The 20,601-nt window shown below is 50.8% G+C and overlaps 2 protein-coding genes across 2 annotated transcripts; both read right to left on the bottom strand.

Moving 5' to 3' along the window:
• Nucleotides 1-523: 523 nt before the first annotated feature.
• LOC123141619 (VAN3-binding protein) lies at nucleotides 524-2,419 on the bottom strand. The gene is made up of 3 exons (XM_044560714.1): nucleotides 1,829-2,419; nucleotides 1,364-1,733; nucleotides 524-1,269 (listed from the first exon to the last, which is right to left on the bottom strand). The coding sequence occupies exons 1-3, from the start codon at nucleotides 2,099-2,101 to the stop codon at nucleotides 752-754; spliced, it is 1,161 nt and encodes a 386-aa protein (XP_044416649.1). The 5' UTR covers nucleotides 2,102-2,419; the 3' UTR covers nucleotides 524-751.
• A 16,524-nt stretch (nucleotides 2,420-18,943) lies between these two features.
• On the bottom strand, nucleotides 18,944-20,231 carry LOC123145042 (probable aquaporin TIP2-1). Its single transcript, XM_044564347.1, has 3 exons — nucleotides 19,985-20,231; nucleotides 19,618-19,868; nucleotides 18,944-19,538 (listed from the first exon to the last, which is right to left on the bottom strand). The coding sequence occupies exons 1-3, from the start codon at nucleotides 20,109-20,111 to the stop codon at nucleotides 19,167-19,169; spliced, it is 750 nt and encodes a 249-aa protein (XP_044420282.1). The 5' UTR covers nucleotides 20,112-20,231; the 3' UTR covers nucleotides 18,944-19,166.
• Between the last annotated feature and the right edge of the window lie 370 nt (nucleotides 20,232-20,601).

The following is a 20,601-nucleotide window of genomic DNA, read 5'->3' as shown; positions in this document are numbered from 1 at the left end:
GCACATGTGTGCAAAAGTCTTATATTATAAATTTTTGTGTGTTTGCCCCCTACCGCAGACAACTTCGTCAAGCTCCGCTACTACATCTACACATCTAGATCTTGCTAACCTCCTACACATTGTCCATGGGTTGGATGTCATCATTGACCATGTGCACCAAGATCCATGCCATCCGTGGGCATGAATCAGATGCCAACTCCGGCATCACCTTGACGCGATCATTAGAATTCTGACATGAACTTTTGATGTCACTTTGTTAGACACTCTAAACCAAATGTCGATCAGGTGCCAAGTCATTGTGCGACGGACGGCAAGAAAGGAGAAAGACATATAAATTGGTTGAACAAGCTAATGTGGATGATTGACATTCTGTTCACAATGGAGCGAGAGAGCTTTGGAGATCCAACTGACTCAAGGCTCAACTGATCTAAGATCGCAAGGATAAGTCTTACAAAATGAAAACAGATTCATTATTTATACCAAAAGTAACTAAGTTATATTTTAATACAAAATCAACACCACAGCAACTTTTTGTACATCAGCATCTGCATGGTACTGTTAACAAAACATCTTACCACGGCGATCTATGTACCGATTATTGTTGCACCTTATATTTACACATGGAACTCGTACAAGTCTGCACATTTTATTCTTCCACGTGGACTGACACCTCGGTCGCTCCCTGTGCTAAAACAAACGGGCTGCCGAGGAGCAGCTGCAGGCAAGACAAGCATAGAAACAGCCTTCAGACTTACGACGCGCTAAGCCTGAGCGACTCGAACGAGTGCTCGAGCTGAGCAGTGCCGCCGGCCGCCTGCCGGAGCAGGTTCTTCACCGACTCCACCCACTCCTGCTTGTGCATCCTGCTCTCGCACTCGAACTCGACCAGGCCCTGCGCCGTCCTCAACCCGAAGTGGCGGTTCTCCGGCGCCGCTGTCGCAGAGTCCGGCATGCCGCAGGGCTTGTGCCCCGGCGGCCACGCCGGCATGTCGCCGTGCACGCCGTACACGACGCTCCTCTTCTTCTTGGAGAAGGCGCCGCCGATGTGCTTGCTCTTGAGCTTCACGATCACCTGCGACCTCTTGTTGATGTACACGGACACTCGCTTCCAGCGCAGAGCGCCGCCTTTCCGGCTGCGCTTGAGGAGCGTCCCTTCCTTGCACCATATGTCCGCGCCGCAGCTGCCGGCCTTCTCGGAGGGCGCCACCGCCGCTTTGCTCCTCGCCTCCCGCTGCTCTCTCAGCCTCAGCGCCGTGGCTCCTCGTAGAGCTGCCGCCATTTAGCAATGTCACACCCCGGCACGCGTAACTCGCAATCTCATACGTACTATGTAAGAGACAGTATGGCGTGCGTGTTTTCTCACCTGTTGCAGCGGCGGCGGTGAGGGTCAGGAGATCGCCGGGGCTCCGGACGTCGACGGCGCCCTCGACGGCGGAGGCCACCTGGTCGTGGTCTGCCCCGGCGAGCTCGGCAAACTCGATGCAGTGCGAGGCCAGAAGTTGCGTGGCGGATGCCAGCGCGGCGTCCATCTTAGCGTCCTCTCCGTCCTCCGGGTTCGCGGCTCCCGCCGCGAGGGCAGCGACCGCGGCAGCCACGCTGGCCACGGAGACCGCCGCATGGACGCGCGCCCGCTCGGCACGGGCCTTGTCGACCCTGCTGCCCCCGTCCTTGTGGTGGAACCACCTGCCGATCGTGTGGTGGTGCGCGGAGATCGCGCTCCTGCTCCTGCAAGTCTGCACACGCAAATTGTGATGCATGTCAGCTTATTTTGCACAACTCTACTGGACAATACGTGAGCAGAGCACTTGGCAATTGCCTGTGATCTTACACGCTTTTTGGGGCTGCCGGTGCCGGAAGCGGCGGCGAGCGCGAGCGTCTCCGGCATGAGCATCCCGGAGAGGCGATCGACGACGAAGTTGGAGCTCCGCCTCCCGCCGCCGACCGCCAGCACCTTGGATAGGTCCGACGCGGAGACGCTCCACGACCGCGACAGGAACTCCATGGGCTCCACCGGCGTCTGCGGCGACTGCACTGCGCCGGCGCCGTCCATGAGCAGCAGGTGATCCCTCCTCTTGGTCCTCCCCAACAGGTACCCTTCCATCCTCACTTCTCTCCTACCGTTCGCTAGCTGTCGCACTGTGTGTCCTTTGATGCCTCTCGCTGGTGATCGATATGTCGCTGATGCGTGCCTCGCCGGCTACTTATGGAGCCCGGCGAGCGGAGGCCGCACGAAGCACCGGAAAGAGGCTGCTTGGGCGGCAGGACACACCAAGGCTTCGGTATCCGACGGAGCTGCCGCCCCTGTCGCGTCGCAGCGTCGGGTCGGGCGACACGTAGCGCTGTCACGGCGTCGCTTGCGGTTGCGGAGTAGCCATTGCGGTCCGTGTACGCTGCACCGGAGAGATGGGACGGTGTTGTAGGAGACAGGCTCGTCGGGATTTGGTTATTTCTCTTGCATCGTGGAGTATAAAAGTTGAACGAACGAAAGGACACCTAGGAATCGTGAGCCTGCCAGTCCTACATTCTTTCCTAATTTATTCATTCAGTTTTGTAGTGCTATCTGAGCCGGCCAGCCCAGAGATTAATCTAAAGTCGGAGCAAACGGACATGAGTCAGAACGTGGGACGGGCTCCTAAACATCCAATTTGTCACTTGACTTGCCACATGTCTCCACAATCTGACGCCACGTATATTATGGTAGCAAAAGGACGTCTGCGATCACTAAGCGAAAACAATACAGTATGATCTTTATGCAGTAAATATAGGACCGAAACGGAGCGGAAACTTTCCACTTTTCCTAAGAAAAACAGAAATAGATAGGAAATGTGAAAAAAAAGGAATTTGCAAAATGGAAATGTAAATTGAACTTTTTATTTAAAATGAAATAAAAAATGGAACGGTATTTTCGGATGAAACAGACACGAAAATGAAACTTCTCGTTTCCGCGAATATGTTTCCGTTTTATGTTTGCTTTGTAGCCCAACCACTACACAATGGCGCGATGAGCGAAAGTTGCCATGTGAGCCCAACTTCTACTACCACACACTTATTCAAATGGACACACACAATTGTCAAGTACTATTACAATACTACGCTATTCTTCTAAAAAATCATAATCATGTTAGTTTGTAACCATGTTAATAATTTGATTAAGTCTGTTGGTTTGTTTGTGTTTTTATCTTCGGTTCAAGGGGTTTTTAATTTCGGTCAACACCTATTTTCATTGTCATGTCCGCTCCCGCTCCGTGTTCATTTTCTGATAGTATTTGTTTTCATATTCATTTCCATTTGATGTATTCGTTTATACTTCTGCAAAACAATGAAAAGAAAATGTGGTAGCACCTAGTTCCATCTACTTCTGCTCTGTTTTCATCTCTACCGATAAACCCAATTCTACTTACCAGTTTTTGAGCACTGTTTTGGGTGGTTTGGATTTTTTTTTGGTATTGCCTTCCTCCTTGGGGGAGATCCGACAGGATCTTACTTGGGGTTAGTAAGGCTTCTCTTCATGCTAGGAAGATGGATGTGGGTGATTATGCTATCAAGTTTCACGTGTGGTCGAAATTTGACGGTTTTGATTTGGGTATCGTTGCGGTTCATGGAGCGGCGCAGCCTAAGCACAATCCCACCTTCCTGGCCGAATTAGGAAGTATCTACGGGGATGGGAATTTTCCCATTTTGACAGGAGAAGATTTTAATATTATTCTTCAAGGCTACGAGTTGGTGGTAGATAACCATTCATGTTTAATGCTATTCTTGTGAAGCTTGACTTGCGAGAGATAACTCTTACGGGTCGATAGTATACTTGGGCTAATAATATAGAGAATCCAACTTATGAAACGTTGGACCGTGTTTTAGCAAGCATGGAATGGGAACACAAATTTCCTCTCGTAACGGTACGGGCATTACAAAGGGGTTTGTTGGATAATACACCTTCACTCATTGACTCCGGTGAGGCAGCTTATGTCGGGAACAAGATGTCCCTGTCTTTTGAATTGTCGTGGTATGAAAAGGAAGGACTTCTGGAGTTGGTGGTTTCAGAATGGGCTAAAAATATATGTAACATGAATGTTGAATGATGGAAGTACAAAATTAGGCATCTTAGATAGTTTTGTGTGGATGGGCTAAGAATGCGAGTGGGTTTTATAAAGTTGAAAAGGAGAGCCTCATTAGCCTTATCAACGAGTTAGACAGCAAGCCTGATGTGGCAACCCTCTTGTCAAGAGAGTGTGCTGCTAAAAGAGGCTGGAGAGAGTTTAGAACTTTTGAGAGAGGAGGAGATTAAATGGGCCCAACGTGCCAAACTGAAGGAGGTACTATAGAGGGATAACAGTACCCAATTTTTCCATTTGGTTGCAAATGGAAAAAATAGAAAGAAGAAGATAGTTCTGCTTAAATAAGATGAGGGCATCATTGTAGGTTAAGAGAACCTTACTTTCTACATCTCAAACTTTTATAGGAAGCTTTCGGGAGCCCTTGTGTCTAAGTTCATGTTGATTGATCCAAACATGGTGGGGGGGTATTCCGTTGCTTTCTTCGGAAGAGAGTGCCGTGTTGAGAGCACCCTTTGTGGAGAAGGAAGTTCATGAGGCGATACTGCAAATGAAAAATAAAGAAGGCGATGGGAGCTGATAGATTTCCCGCGGTATTTTATCGGGTGTTGGATTATTATTTAGGGAGACCTATTGTCCATGTTTCATGATTCGTTTAATGGTGAGCTTCAGTTGTTTAAGCTCAATTTTGGAACGATTACCTTGCTACCTGATGAGGACATAGACCTGGGGTAGGGTAATAGGCCTGACCTATACCTCCTACCTAAGGTCCTTGTCCTAGAAGCGAAGAGGTTCAAGAGTAAATAGAGGGGACCCAACAAAGGTGTCGAGTGTAATCCACTCGACCTACCATTCACTCGGATACCCCCCTTTGTTTATGTCACTCGACCACTAAACCACTTGACGTGCAGAAGACCTAAAGCCACTCCGCGCAGCAACGGTCGGGCATTTACTCTTAGACTTAATAGTCATTTATATTACTTTACTACAGACGTTACATGTAACGCTCCTGCTTTATGAACATTGAACTCCTTGTAACGTGGGCTGGCCGGGGTCCTGGCGCACTCTATATAAGCCACCCCCTCCACTGGCACAAGGGGTCGCACCCCCTGTAACACACACACATATAATCCAGTCGACCGCCTCCGGGCTCCGAGACGTAGGGCTGTTACTTCCTTCGAGAAGGGCCTGAGCTCGTAAAACCCGTGCGTACAGCTTCTCCATAGCTAGGACCTTGCCTTTACATCCCTACCCCCCATTATACTGTCAGACTTAGAACCACGACAGTTGGCGCCCACCGTGGGGCAGGTGTTTTAGCGACTTGTTGGAGAAGTTGCAATTTTTCCGATCCCCATCAGCATGGCTTCAGGCGGAGGATTGACCGAGGGCCGTGAGATCCGTCTCGGCGCGCTCGTGTTCGTCGCAGACGACTCCGCTTGGCTCCAAGAGGCTCCACTCGACGTCGAGGCGCTCCCCGTCCGCGGGGCAACGCACTTTCGCGCGTGCGTCCGCGGCGTCCTCCTGCGGCAGCCGTCGACCCAGTATCGGTCGGCTCCTGTGGCGTCTTCACTCCCTGCAGCCCGCCGGCACAAGCGTTCCGGTCGGTCGAGGCTCCAGCGGTGGGTGAGGCACGCGGTGGCTCGCTAGTCGGCCACCCTTCAAGTCGCGGCAATCGAGCCCGACAAAACTCTCTACGGCCTGTTCGACTGGCTCCGTTGAGACTGCATCCGAGTACGACAGGAGTGACCCTGTGGCGGAAGTCCTGAGGGTCAACGGACCGTGCAGTCCTCCTGGCTTCCCCCGCGTCGACGGTGGTGATGGCGGAGGTGATCCGTCGCGTGCCCACGAGGAGTACCGCCCCGAGCCACTCTCTTCGCAGCAGAGGGAAGAGCTTCGCCGCCGTAACATGGATGCACTTCACACTCCTATCGTTGGAGAAACCCCCGAGGCCCGGGCCTTGGAGGAGGTGCGTCTGGCCAACTTGGCTGAGCGCACTCGACTGGAGAATCTCCAGCACGCACTCGATGAGCGTGCTCGGCAGCGAGTTCCTGAATCTAGTCGACGTTAACTCTTTCCGCCTCCAACCCAGGTATATCGAACTCCGATCCAGAATCTCATAGCTGCTGCCCGAATAGGAGAGTCGATTCAGCCTTCCCAGTCGGAGGCTGGTAGGGGTTTGATGCAGATCCGGGCTTTGCTCCGGGCGGCGGGGAAGCAGAACACAGCTGTGTCACAGTCTCGGAATAGGATTCATAGTAGGTCTGTGATGGCAGATACAGTTCAGTCGGCTCACAGCCCGAGATCGCCTCCAAGGCGTGAGGGACGTGGAGATCGACAGGGTCAGTACAGGAACCGTGAGCAGTACGATCATCGTCGAGTACCCACGCCTCCCCCAAGGAGTGGGTCATACGCGCCTCGGCAACACGATGACAGACGCCCTCACAGTGGTGGGCGAAGGATTCCAGTCGACCCCCGGGAGCCAGGCTTTGACGCGAGATCCATTCTCGTTCAAGGTCTGGTTGACAGGAACAGAGCACACAGAGATGGCCACGATAGAGATTACCCGACCGGCAGCAGGGTGCATGTTTCAGGTCCCGAGTGTTTCAGCAGAGCCATCAGAGTAGCAGTGATTCCTCCCAACTTCAGGTTGGCGACTGGAGTCAGCAAGTTCACTGGTGAATCCAAGCCTGACACTTGGCTAGAGGACTACCGAGTGGCTATGCAGATTGGTGGTGGTAATGATGAAGTGGCCATGAAGCACCTTCCTCTGATGTTAGAGGGCTCGGCCAGAGCGTGGTTGAATCAGCTAGCACCTGGCAGTATTTATAGCTGGGAAGAGCTTGCCCGAGTATTTGTCAGAACATTTGAAGGTACATGCAAACGGCCAGCAGGGCTGACAGAGCTACAGTCTTGTGTGCAGAAGTCGAATGAAACTTTGAGAGATTATATCCAGAGATGGATCATGTTGCACCACACGGTGGAGAATGTGTCTGATCACCAAGCAGTTTGTGCCTTCAAGGAAGGCGTCAAGTATCGGGAATTGAATCTGAAGTTCGATCGGACCGGAGATATGTCTCTGAGTCGAATGATGGAAATTGCCACCAAGTATGCTAATGGTGAAGAGGAGGATCGGCTCTGGAGTGGCAAGCACAAAACAGCCGCCCACGAAACCGGGGGAGGGAACTCCAGTCGGAAGCAGAAGCGCAAAGCTGAGCCAGCTGCTCCCGGAGAAGCCTTAGCCGTGACTCAAGGAAAGTTCAAGGGGAAGCCCAAAGGGCCATGGAACCCCAAGAAGGTAAAAGATCAAGATGGAAATGATGTATTGGATTTACCATGCCACATTCACATCAAAAAAGATGAGGAGGGTAATCTCATTTACCCGAAGCATACCACTCGACAATGTCATCTCCTAATCCAGCAATTCTGAGAGAAACAACCCAAAGAGAAGGAGAAAGAATCAGACAAGGTTGAGGATAAGGAAGAGGACGATGATGGTTACCCCCACGTCAATTCAACTCTGATGATTTTTGCTGATGTTGAGAGCAAAAGTCGACTGAAAGTCATCAACAGAGAAGTGAACATGGTCGCCCCAGCGACGCCCAGTTATTTGAAGTGGTCTCGGACTGCCATTACATTCGACCAGTCTGATCACCCAACACACATAGCCACCCCTGGAGGCAAGCGTTGGTGGTCGACCCAGTCGTTGAAGGCACTCGGTTGACTAAGGTTCTGATAGATGGTGGCAGCGGCCTGAATATACTGTATGCAGAGACCTTGAAAAGGAATGGGCATTCCGATGTCCAGACTCAGTGAAAGCCATATGAGTTTCCATGGAGTTATTCCTGGCAAGAAGGCTGAATCACTCGGCCAGATCACCCTTGATGTGGTTTTCGGTGATTCCAAGAATTACCGCAAAGAAAAGTTGACGTTTGAAGTCGTCGATTTCCAGAGTGCTTATCACGCTATCCTGGGCAGGCCGGCTTATGCACGTTTTATGGCTCGACCATGCTACGTGTACCTCAAATTGAAGATGCCTGGTCCCAAAGGAGTGATCACTATCACTGCCAATCGGAAGAAGGCAGAAGAGTGCTTCCAGAAGGGCTCAAAGATCGCCGATGCACAAATGGCAGTAGTGGAATTGCAAGAGTATCAAAAGAACGCAGATCCGAGTGATTTGTTGCGAGCAAAGAAGCCTGCCACGGATTCAGCATTTCAGTCGTCTGGTGAAACGAAGCCGATTCATATTCACCTGACCGATCCCAATGCTGCTCCGACTCACATTTCGACAACGCTCGACTCCAAATAGGAAGAAGCGCTCATCCAGTTCCTCCGTGAGAACTGGGACATCTTTGCATGGAAACCTTCTGACATGCCGGGTGTTCCCAGGGGGCTGGCTGAGCACCGTTTGCGAGTCGACCCAAAAGTGAAACCAGTCAAAGAACATCTTCGACGGTCCGCCGTACAGAAGAGAAAAGCGATCGGTGAAGAAGTAGCTCGGCTCCTAGCAGCTGAGTTTATCCGAGAGATTTACCACTCCGAGTGGCTAGCCAATGTTGTCATGGTCCCCAAGAAGGACGACTCACTTCGCATGTGCATTGACTTCAAGCATATCAATCGGGCCTGCCCGAAAGATCACTTTCCTCTACCCCGCATCGATCAAATAGTCGACTCGACTGCAGGGTGTGAGCGCTTGTCCTTTTTGGACGCTTATTCCGGGTATCATCAGATCCGACTGTATGGACCCGATGAGATAAAAACAGCTTTCATCACTCCATTTGGGTGCTTCTGTTATGTCACCATGCCATTCGGCCTGAAGAATGCTGGAGCCACATTCATGAGGATGATTCAGAAGTGTTTACTCACTCAAATCAGTCGGAATGTGGAAGCATACATGGATGACATTGTGGTCAAGTCACGTAAAGGTTCCGACCTGCTGGCTGACCTTGCTGAAACTTTTGCCAACCTCAGAAGGTATGATATCAAGCTTAATCCATCAAAGTGCACATTCGGAGTTCCGGGCGGAAAATTACTCGGTTTTCTCGTTTCCGAACGAGGGATCGACGCTAACCCAGAGAAAGTTGGTGCCATTCTCCGAATGAAACGCCCTGTGCGTGTGCACGATGTTCAGAAGCTTACAGGTTGTTTGGCCGCCTTAAGTCGATTCATTTCTCGCCTCGGTGAAAAGGCATTGCCTCTTTACCGACTGATGAAGAAGTCTGATAAGTTCGAGTGGACTCCTGAAGCTGATGCAGCATTTGCAGAGCTCAAAGCCCTGCTTTCCACCCAGCCGGTGCTTGCTGCCCCAATCCGCAAAGAGCCTTTACTGCTTTACATTGCAGCCACTGGACAAGTCGTCAGTACAGTACTTACGGTCGAGCGGGAAGAAGAAGGAAAAGCCTATAAAGTTCAGCGCCCAGTATATTATGTTTCTGAAGTTTTGACTCCATCAAAGCAAAGATATCCACATTATCAGAAGCTTGTTTATGGGATTTATATGACCACGAAGAAGGTTGCACATTATTTCTCTGACCACTCCATTACAGTCGTCAGCGACGCTCCATTATCAGAGATCCTGAACAACAGAGATGCAACTGGTCGAGTGGCAAAGTGGGCGATTGAACTTCTTCCCTTGGATATCAAGTTTGAGGCAAAGAAAGCTATCAAGTCCCAAGCAATAGCAGATTTCCTCGCCGAGTGGATCGAACAGCAACTGCCGACTCAAGTCCACTCGGAGCACTGGACCATGTTCTTTGATGGTTCCAAGATGCTCAATGGTTCCGGTGCTGGGGTGGTACTGGTATCTCCCCGAGGAGACAAGCTTAGATATGTTCTCCAGATTCACTTTGATTCCTCCAATAACGAAGCAGAATATGAAGCACTCTTATATGGGTTACGTATGGCCATCTCACTCGGCGTCCGTCGCCTCATGGTCTACGGAGACTCAGATTTGGTAGTCAATCAAGTGATGAAGGAGTGGGACGTCAGAAGCCCAGCTATGACTGGTTACTGCAATGCGGTGAGGAAGTTGGAAAAGAAATTTGAGGGGTTAGAGCTCCATCATATACCCCGACTAAAAAAATCAAGCAGCCGATGATTTAGCAAAGATAGGTTCCAAGAGGGAAGCCATTCCCAGCAACGTGTTTTTGGAACACATTCATACACCTTCAGTTCAAGAAGATCCTTTCACTGAAGAGCCCCCGCAGCCTAAGAGCGCCACAGATCCGACTGAAGTCGAAGTCCCAGCCGTGGTCGACCTGATCATGGAGGTTTTGGTCATCACTCCCGACTGGACAGTGCCATACATTGCGTATATCCTTAGGAAAGAACTCCCAGAGGATGAAGAAGAGGCTCGACAGATCGTCCGTCGATCCAAAGCCTTTACTGTGATAAAAGGACAACTGTTTAGGGAAAGTGTAACTGGAGTCAGCCAGAAATGCATCACACCAGAAGAAGGTCGAGTGATCCTCAACGACATCCACTCGGGGACCTGTGGTCATCATGCGTCCTCTCGGACCATAGTGGCCAAAGCATACTGAGCCGGATTTTATTGGCCACGAGCAAATGAAATGGCGAAAGATATAGTCGACAAATGTGAAGGCTGCCAGTTTTACTCCAATATGTCCCACAAGCCTGCGTCAGCCCTGAAGACTATTCCACTCGTCTGGCCCTTTGCCGTTTGGGGGTTGGATATGGTTGGACCCCTGAGGACTGGTAGGAGCGGCTTCACTCATGTGCTTGTAGCAGTCGACAAGTTTACCAAATGGATTGAAGCCAAGCCTATCAAGAATCTTGAAGCCAGTACTGCCGTCAGCTTCATCAGAGAATTGACATTCAGATATGGAGTTCCGCACAGCATCATCACTGACAACGGGTCGAACTTCGATTCTGATGAGTTCAGAGCCTTCTGTGCTTCCCAAGGCACGCGAGTCGACTATGCTTCAGTCGCCCACCCCCAGTCGAATGGACAAGCAGAAAGAGCAAATGGCTTGATTCTCAAAGGACTAAAACCCCGACTGATGCGTGATCTCAAACACGCAGCAGGCGCCTGGGTCGATGAACTTCCATCAGTTCTTTGGGGATTGAGGACAACTCCTAATCGGTCGACTAGACGAACTCCATTCTTCTTGGTTTATGGAGCTGAAGCTGTTCTACCGAGTGACTTGCTTCACAATGCACCCCGAGTCGAGCTCTTCTCTGAAGATGAAGAAGAACAGGCCTGGCAAGACGCAATCGATCTCCTAGAGGAGGAAAGAGAGATGGCCTTAATCCGGTCGAGCATTTATCAGCAAGACTTGCGTTGATTCCACGCTAGAAACGTGAGGGGCCGAGCCTTTCAAGAGGAAGACTTGGTTCTTCGAGTGGATCAGCAGAAACCACACAAGCTCGCCCCTGCTTGGGAAGGTCCCTTCATTGTCACCAGAGTTCTCCACAATGGAGCATACCATCTTTACAATGTCGAGCATCAGAAAGACGAGCCACGGGCTTGGAACGCGGAGCTGCTCCGCCCCTTTTATACTTAAGTACTCATTCGGATGAGATGTAATAAGAAGTACCTTTGTAGTTGTTTATCAAAGACAAGAGCTTTACAGTCTTCCTAAATGGTTGTTGTTACTTTTGTTTACGTCTGAAATCCCCCAGTGGGTGACTTTGCCGTGAATCCGTTTCGCCTAAGTTTGAAAAATCCTACCGAGTGGTGAGCAAGCCTCTCACTCGGGGACTTAGCCGCGAATCCATTTCGCCTAAGTTTGTAAAATCCTACCGAGTGGAGAGCAACCCTCCCACTCGGGGGCTTAGCTGCAGTCCAGTACTCGCCTAAGTTTGTAAAATCCTACCGAGTGGTGAGCAACCCTCCCACTCGGGGGCTTAGCTGCAGTCCAGTACTCGCCTAAGTTTGTAAAATCCTACCGAGTGGTGAGCAACCCTCCCACTCGGGAGCTTAGCTGCAGTCCAGTACTCGCCTAAGTTTGTAAAATCCTACCGAGTGGTGAGCAACCCTCCCACTCGGGGGCTTAGCTGCAGTCCAATACTCGCCTAAGTTTGTAAAACCCTACCGTGTGGTGAGCAACCCTCCCACTCGGGGGCTTAGCTGCAGTCCAGTACTCGCCTAAGTTTGTAAAACCCTACCGAGTGGTGAGCAACCCTCCCACTCGGGGGCTTAGCTGCAGTCTAGTACTCGCCTAAGTTCGAAGTCCATCCCTATCCGCAAGGACGACGAGGAGCAGGTCGACTGCAACCTTCTCCTTCGGAGCTGCGCCACAAGTACAATGTGCGCTCCATCCCTATCCGCAAGGACAACGAGGTGCAGGTCGACTGCAACCTTCTCCTTCGGAGCTGCGCCACAAGTACGACATGTGCTCCTGCCCTATCCGCAAGGACGACGAGGTACAGGTCGACTGTAACCTTCTCCTTCGGAGCTGCACCACAAGTACAACGTACGCTCCATCCTCGTCCGCAAGGACGACGAGGTACAAGTCGACTGGGATCTCCTCCTCAGAGCTGCATCTCAAGTACAAAGATTATTCCGAGTGAAGAGCCAAATCCACTCGAAGGCAAACACAAGCATATTCAGAGATAAACCAAGTTCAGATAAATCCTAAAGTTCCGGACGACGGATCAAAAGTATTCGAGCACCAAGCCCAAAGAAGTTTAACGATTACACAATCACTCGGCATTCCAAGGCAAATAAAAGTGGAGCATAATGTTTTTCGGTCACGCGTTAGGAGAAGGACTGGCTGGGTCACAGAAACTGTCAAGGTCTATGATGTCTGCAATGCGAGTGGCAGCATCAAGAAAAGTGTCCATGAAGGATTGGAAGGTGTGCCTCTTTGTGTTAGCTTCTCTTCTTTGACGTCTTTGCAGTGCACTCGGACCAAGGACAACGCGACATCAGCGCCACAGCGAGCAGATGACTTCTTCCACTATTGCACTCGGTCAGGTATTTGATTCAATCAAGCCATCAGAGACTCGAGATCTTGAGACAGTTCCGCCTGAGGCCAGAGTTCAGCATCAACCCGAGTCATCGCTGCCTTCAGGCGAGCAAGATAAGCAACCGCGCTGTCCATGCGAGATTCCAACCGCAGCACATTTATCGCAACATCATCCTTGACTGGACAATTTATGGGATCGAGACCGGTCTCGACCAGCCCAGTTTCTGCTTCAAAGTCTTGGCAAAGCTCTGCACAGTCGAGTAAATGATGAGTCGACGATATAATCAAGCTGGACAGTCGACCGTAATAAGTCAGTCAATCATCAGCACCTTCAAGTTTTAGGACCAGCTTTGCAGCAAGCTGGCCCAGATAAGACTCCAACTCGCCCTTCTTGGCCTTGAGACTCCCAAGCCCGTCAGTCAGCTTGTCCTTGTTTTTCTTTAGTCGCTCGACCTCCCAATTGGCGTCAGAGACAACAACCTTCAGTTTGGAGTTCTCCTCTTCTAACTTACCGACTGAAGCAAGCTTCTTGTCAGCAAGCGCCGTTTTCTCTCGCGCTTCCTTCTGTGCAGTAGCAAGATCCAGATCCTTCTTCTCCAAAGCCTGCTTCATTTTGTCTAAAAAAATAACATTCTTCAGACGGGCTTGGAGTTGACGGTTTTCACTACATACATCTGCTCGAGTGGAGTCACTCGGTTCAAAAAATGGAAAGGAGAAGGGCCGGCAGTGAGAAAGACAGTTGTCGATTGGTTACCTCCCATGGTAGCTACTTCATCATGAGCAGTTTTGAGATTCTTGTGGGCCAATTCCAGATCAAGGTTGAGGCTGATCTGCTGCTTGTTCATTGCGGAAAGTTGAGCCCCAAGATCACAAGATTTCTGCAGTTTAAGCCATATGAATTGACCAGGATAAAAAGACATCATAGTGATAGCTACTCTAAGACTACCGCCGAATCAAACATTCAACGGCAGTCTCGGGGACTACACCCAGTGGGTGCACTTGGCGTGCCCCCACTGGTTTGAATAAACACTCGACATGGTCTACCCAGTGCGAGAGTAAAAAAACAGTTCTCAGACCATAGTCGACTGCCCGCAGTCAACCACGGTCTCGGGGACTACACCCAGTGGGTGCACTTAGCGTGCCCCCACTAGTTCTGGTGTCATTCGACCTGGCCAGTCCAGACCGAGTGACAAAATTCGGATTCTCAGACCACAGTCGACTGCCCGCAGTCAACTATGGTCTCGGGGACTACACCCAGTGGGTGCACTAAGAGTGCCCCCACTAGTTCAAAAATTCAATCCAAGACGACTCAAATTGACTCGTGCAACTTCAAAACAGTCACACCCCAGTGGGTGATCGGACGAGAAAAGAATCAATCGGAAATCAACTAACCTGGACACTGGTCTGCAGAGTAGCTCCGGCGTTGAAGGCCACCTGACTGGCCTCATGCACCACTTTCATCTGCCCCATCACAAGGTTCAACTGAAGAAGAGCTTCCTTGGCGGCAGACGGTGGGTCGTCCGGGGTTTGATACGCGGTAAAAAGCGATGATGGCAGAGCAGTCGGAGCAACCGCTGGGTCTGATGCGTGGGGTTGTATTGGTACAGCGGAAGTCTGAGCAGCTGATCCTGATGGGCAATCAGTCGACAGCGGGATAGCGAAAATGACGTTGGTACGTGCCGGATCTGACGATCGCTCGACGGCCGTCCCAGGCATATCAGTCGACTGAGGAACCTGGGCCTCAGGCGCTTTCCCGCTCAGTTCCTTGTCCCTCCTCCTCCTTCCCCTCAGCGGCACTTCTTCTTCATCGTCCGGGAGCACAACAACGTCCCGTGGCGCTGCAACAAGCAGAGAAAGTCAAGGAGATAGCTGACAAACAATCCAGTCGTCCAAATAAACTCGAGTCGGGCAAACTTACTGGCTTTGGATGTAACTACGTCGTCGGTTTCCTCATTTTCTGGGGTCTTGTCGATATCCATATCAGTTGCAGCCGAGGCCGGGCTGCAAAGGTTCATCATCCACTCGGTCAGTACAAGAGAATCGGTCAGAACAAGAAAATACGAAGAGAACATTTACCCAAAAGCAACAGGAACGTCCATCTTGATCCTAGGCAAGGTCTTCCGAGCCTTCGAAGGATTGATCTTGGGCTGCTTGGTGACCTTCTCAGCCAATTCTGGAGTCGAAGACCGAGCGCGCTTTTGAGATGGAGCGCTCGAGGCCACAGCCTTGCCGCGCCTGCCCGCGGGATCATGGCGCCGCTTGGATCGACGTTCAGAACGGGGTGGTGAGTCGGCTACCACCTCGTCGTCCGGCTCATCGCTCTCATCTTCATCATCGTCGGCTGGTGACTCCCACTCGCCGCTCTCCTCCGCGCTGTCCTCGCCTTCATGGTACTGCTCCAGAACTTGTTCGCCATTGGGCATTGAGTACATCTCTGTATAAATCTACAAAACAAGTAGCCGAGTGAAAATCAGTCGGATCAACAAACAGTCAGAAAACACATCCAAATTCAATCAGTTGTAATGGCCAAATCTTGTCTGGCTGGTTGCTGTCGCTGAAAGGTTTGACTCTCCTGGCGCCCCTGCGGTTGTCCTTGTTCCCGGTGATGCCGCTCAGCCACTCGGCCACTGTTTTGGCCGTCACCTCCTCCGGATGAACCCGAGCGCTATCACCAGCCCCGGAGTACATCCACATGGAGTGGTCATGAGCTTGGAGTGGTTGAATGCGCCGACTGAGAAACACCTCCAGCAGATCCATGCCGGTGACGCCTTGGTTGATCAGTTGAACTACCCTCTCGACCAACATGCCCGTCTCTGCGTTCTCCGCGGCGGTCACTTTCAACGAAGATGGAGTCTGAACACGATCAAAAGAGAAAGGGGGAAGTCCAGTCGAGTGGCCTGGGGTCACGATATCCTAGCAATAGAACCAGGTCGACTGCCAGCCCCTGACCGACTCAGGGAGAGTCATCGGAGGAAAGGAACTCCTCTTCCTCTTCTGAATACCCAGACCCCCACACATCTGGATAACATGGGTTTTCTCGTCGTTCGAGTTCGCTTTCTTCATTGTTTGGGAGCGGATAGTGAAAATGTGCTTGAAAAGACCCCAGTGAGGTCGACACCCTAGGGGATTCTTGCACATGGACACGAATGCGGCAAGATATGTGATGGTGTTGGGAGTAAAATGATGGAGTTGAGCCCCGAAGAAATTCAAGAAACCTCGAAAGAAGGGGTGTGGAGGAAGCGAGAAGCCGCGGTCGACATGGGTGGCGAGCATAACACACTCACCCGGTCGCGGCTGTTGTTCCGTTTCCCCCTCCGGCAGCCACGCAGACTCGTGGATGATCATCCCTAGCTCGGCCATATCGTCCAGGACTTCCTGCTGAAGTGAGGATTGGATCCAATCTCCCTGGATCCAACCCGACGGCAGCCCCGAGCACGATGAAGATCCCCGATTCGTCTTCTTGCTTTTCGATTCCCCCGTCGCCTTCTTCGCGCGTTCCAGCGCCGCCGTTCTCTCCTTCCCCATGGTGGCGGAGCGGCGGCGTCGAGGGTGGAGAAGCCGAACGAGGTAAAGGAGCAAGAGGAAGAAGAGGGAGAATGGGCACGCACAGTGCGGACGCCTCGGCCTCGCCGCTTTTAAGGGCCTACTTCCGAGTGGCTGACGCGTGGGTCCGGACGATCCTGTCAAATCCCTTAACAGTCGCACACGGGATACGTGGCGAAAAAGGTGGCGCAGAAATCGAAACGCCCTGCTTATCCACTCCGCTTACCACGGCGCGCTCCGCCTGGCGCGCTTCCACCAAAATTTCGAATCCCGCAAAATCCGGGATCCTCTACAACCGATCACGCCAAAGATTCCATGTCAAAGATAACACTCGACGGATGACGTTATAAAACCAGTCGGTCATTTCTGGATCGATCAAGGCGACTAAAACGAATTCGAAGTTCCAACAACTGGCATCCATTTGGAGATGAAAGCAAGAGCCAGAGCAAAGTCAACTTCAACCTTCTTTTCACTCGGACCTCAATCCATTCGGGGGCTAATGATGAGGACATAGACCTGGGGTAGGGTAATAGGCCTGACCTATACCTCCTACCTAAGGTCCTTGTCCTAGAAGCAAAGAGGTTCAAGAGTAAATAGAGGGGACCCAACAAAGGTGTCGAGTGTAATCCACTCGACCTACCATTCACTCGGATACCCCCCTTTGTTTATGTCACTCGACCGCTAAACCACTCGACGTGCAGAAGACCTAAAGCCACTCCGCGCAGCAACGGTCGGGCATTTACTCTTAGACTTAATAGTCATTTATATTACTTTACTACAGAGGTTACATGTAACGCTCCTGCTTTATGAACATTGAACTCCTTGTAACATGGGCTGGCCGGGGTCCTGGCGCACTCTATATAAGCCACCCCCCTCCACTGGCACAAGGGGTCGCACCCCCTGTAACACACACGCATATAATCCAGTCGACCGCCTCTGGGCTCCGAGACGTAGGGCTGTTACTTCCTCCGAGAAGGGCCTGAGCTCGTAAAACCCGTGCGTACAGCTTCTCCATAGCTAGGACCTAGCCTTTACATCCCTACCCCCCATTCTACTGTCAGACTTAGAACCACGACACTACCTAAGAGGGAAGAGGCGGTGAGAATTGAGCAATTTAAGCCTATTTTCTCTCTTAATGTTAGTTTTAAGTTTATTTTTTACAAAAGTGGGTACAAATCAATCAATTGCGATAGCTCATACCTTGACTTGCCCTACACAATATTGTCTTCATGCCTGGGCGTCACACTCTACAGCGGGTGGTTGTCTTGCTTGAAACTATTCATGAGATCCATTCTAAGAAACTCAGATAGAGTTACCTTTAAAGTGGATTCTGAGAAGGCTTGCGATAAAGTCAAATGATATGTATTGCAACAGGCACTGCAAATGAAGGGTTTTGATCCTACTTGGCGGCAACAGGTTCAAACTCTTGTTCGTGGAGGTAGTGTGGATATCAAGGTGAATAATGACATTGGGCACTGTTTTCAGACCCAAAAAGGTCTATTTCATCGATACTTTTAGTTCTCTTTGCTTCATGATACGTTACAAAACCCGAGGCAAGGCTTTTATTTGGATCCCATGATCAACACCTTGTATCTCTCCTTGGTCGGAGGAGCAAATCTCAGTATTGAACTATCGATACCAAAACATACTTTTCCATTATACCCATATAAGTTACTTTTGTTGTCACCCAGTTATGGTGTGACATTTGACAACCCCAAAGTAACCATGTAATATGTTGGTATATGATATTCTCATGGTTCAAAGACGTTCATGAAATATGAAAATACCGACAACATAATGACAATATGATCTCACAATAATTCATAAATTGGATCTATCCAACACCATTTTATGATAACAATATGTTCTCATTATTGATGGCATCCTTGTTACATTAACAATGCCCATGATCAGAAAAAACGAGAATATAATCAATACATGAGTTAGTCCTAGAAGCATGACTAGAGATCCATTTGGTGTTTATCTTTTTCACATATGCAATTGAGTTTTCTCTGAATCTCATAGTATTCAAGAACTAATGCAATCATATTCAAAAAAATAAACTTAATTATGAACATGAAAATATAACAATACATTTATTATTGCCTCCAGGTCGTATTCCAAAAACCACGACATCGCAATTAGAGGGGAGAAAGGAGGCTCAAGGTGTGGGTTTTTCCTTTTTATTGCTCTCCTCTCATCGCGATCACCCACACCTTCGCCCTCTTAGACGAAGCCAGAGCTCGAGCCAAAAACTTTTGCTGGGGACGAGGTAGGGTGGACTGGGGGTGAGGAGGGGGAGAAATTTCGTATGTATCATGGGAGAGGCGAGCAAGAAGATGCACAATGCGTGGGAAAAAAGGTCGAAGGTAGAAGAAGACGATTCTGGGCGCTCGTTTTCAATCCAACGTCTCGAAGTCATTCTGGGAAAAAAAAGTTCATAGGCACTTCTTTTTCTTTTTTTTCCAAACAAACGAGGGCTGCCGAACGAAAATATTTTACATGGATTGAATCGAAAGGGAAACACAAAGGCCGTGACCGTGACACACCATTTGTACACAACCTTGACCATCAGATCACATGACGAAGAGCAAAGCAACGATGCAAATCCGAGACGGGTCGAGCGTTCGGCTCACGCGCTAATTTACGCGTAGTCCTGGTCGGCGACTGGCTGGTAGGACGCGATGAACACGTCGCCGTAGACGAACCCGGCGAGGCCGCCTCCGATGAGAGGCCCGACCCAGTAGACCCAGTTTCCAGCGAAGTTGCCGGCGGCGACGGCCGGGCCGAAGGAGCGGGCAGGGTTCATGGAGCCGCCGCTGAAGGGGCCGGCGGCGAGGATGTTGGCGCCGACGATGAAGCCGATCGCGATGGGCGCGATGGTGCCGAGGGACCCCTTCTTCGGGTCCGCCGCCGTGGCGTACACCGTGTACACCAGCGCGAAGGTGATGACGATCTCCATCACCACGCCCTCGAACTCGTTCATGCCCGCCGCCACACCGTGCGTCGGGATGGCCTGCGTTTACAGTTCACCGGTAAGCTGGACGGTAAATTGCACGGCCATATTCTGATCGTATCATGTGGCGAGTACCGACCTTTCCGTGGGTGACAAACTTGAGGAGGAAGCAGGCGGCGGTAGAGCCGAGCAGCTGGGCCACCCAGTAGAAGATCCCGGTGAGGATGGTGATGTGGCCGCCGACGGCAAGGCCGAAGGTCACGGCGGGGTTGAGGTGGCCGCCGGAGATGTTGGCAGCGATCGCGACACCGACGAAGAGGGCGAAGGCGTGGGCGATCGCGATCGCCACAAGGCCAGCCGGGTCGAGCGCGCCATCATCGGTGAGTTTCCCTGCACGAACCCAGTTGCCACTTAGCACTGGGGTACCGAACAACTGTACGTACCATACGTTCATACTGATCACCGATGGATTCACAGAGAGGGTTCACAGAGACACGGTGACTAACCATAGGCAATGGCGGACCCAACGCCGGCAAACACGAAGAGGAGGGTGGCGATGAACTCCGCCACATACGCCCTGACGGACGTGGCGCTGAAGGAGTCACCGCAGCTCCCGAATGCGAGCTTCACCATTCTGCTTTCACTCTCTCTTGCTACCCTGGAAAATTACTGTCTGTACCACACACTCAAAGAGGGCTGATGGCTTAACACTGATGAGCGAAGTCCCTTCACCATTAGGACCCTTTTATACACGCGAAATCGTGCTAACAGCTTAATGGCCAGCTCCAATTGCAGACTAGAGTATTTCTGGGCGGTGCGGATGATTATCATAAACTGTTAATTTAAGGATTAGCTTGGTCTATGATTGGTACTACCAGGCCGCCCAACCGCACCATGCTTTGTTCAAATGTTCCGTTGCTAATATGAACTTCTAGGGAGTATTTTATCTAATCCTGTCATGAAATAATATTTGTTTAAGGAGAGCAATTAGATCGCTGGGAGGGTTCGTTGCGCCGTCCTTGTTGCCTCTGTTGATGTTCCTCATGAAACCATGTCAAGTTATTCAGTTCTCTCAATGTTTTCTGATTTTTCATATACTTCGTAGAGTTGAAATCATGTTCGT

The sequence above is a fragment of the Triticum aestivum genome, chromosome 6D, assembly GCF_018294505.1.
Source record: "Triticum aestivum cultivar Chinese Spring chromosome 6D, IWGSC CS RefSeq v2.1, whole genome shotgun sequence".
Classification (NCBI taxonomy): Eukaryota; Viridiplantae; Streptophyta; class Magnoliopsida; order Poales; family Poaceae; genus Triticum; species Triticum aestivum.
This window is presented reverse-complemented; position numbering and strand designations above follow the sequence as displayed.

Excerpts from the sequence above, each read along its gene's own strand:
- LOC123141619 (XM_044560714.1), bottom strand. The coding sequence starts at position 2,101 with ATGGAAGGGTACCTGTTGGGGAGGACCAAGAGGAGGGATCACCTGCTG. Across the intron at positions 1,734-1,828 it reads CCGGCAGCCCCAAAAAGCGT|ACTTGCAGGAGCAGGAGCGC; the intron begins GTAAGATCACAG and ends TTGCGTGTGCAG. Across the intron at positions 1,270-1,363 it reads CACCGCCGCCGCTGCAACAG|CTCTACGAGGAGCCACGGCG; the intron begins GTGAGAAAACAC and ends AAATGGCGGCAG.
- LOC123145042 (XM_044564347.1), bottom strand. The coding sequence starts at position 20,111 with ATGGTGAAGCTCGCATTCGGGAGCTGCGGTGACTCCTTCAGCGCCACG. Across the intron at positions 19,869-19,984 it reads TGGGTCCGCCATTGCCTATG|GGAAACTCACCGATGATGGC; the intron begins GTTAGTCACCGT and ends GGGTTCGTGCAG. Across the intron at positions 19,539-19,617 it reads AGTTTGTCACCCACGGAAAG|GCCATCCCGACGCACGGTGT; the intron begins GTCGGTACTCGC and ends CTGTAAACGCAG.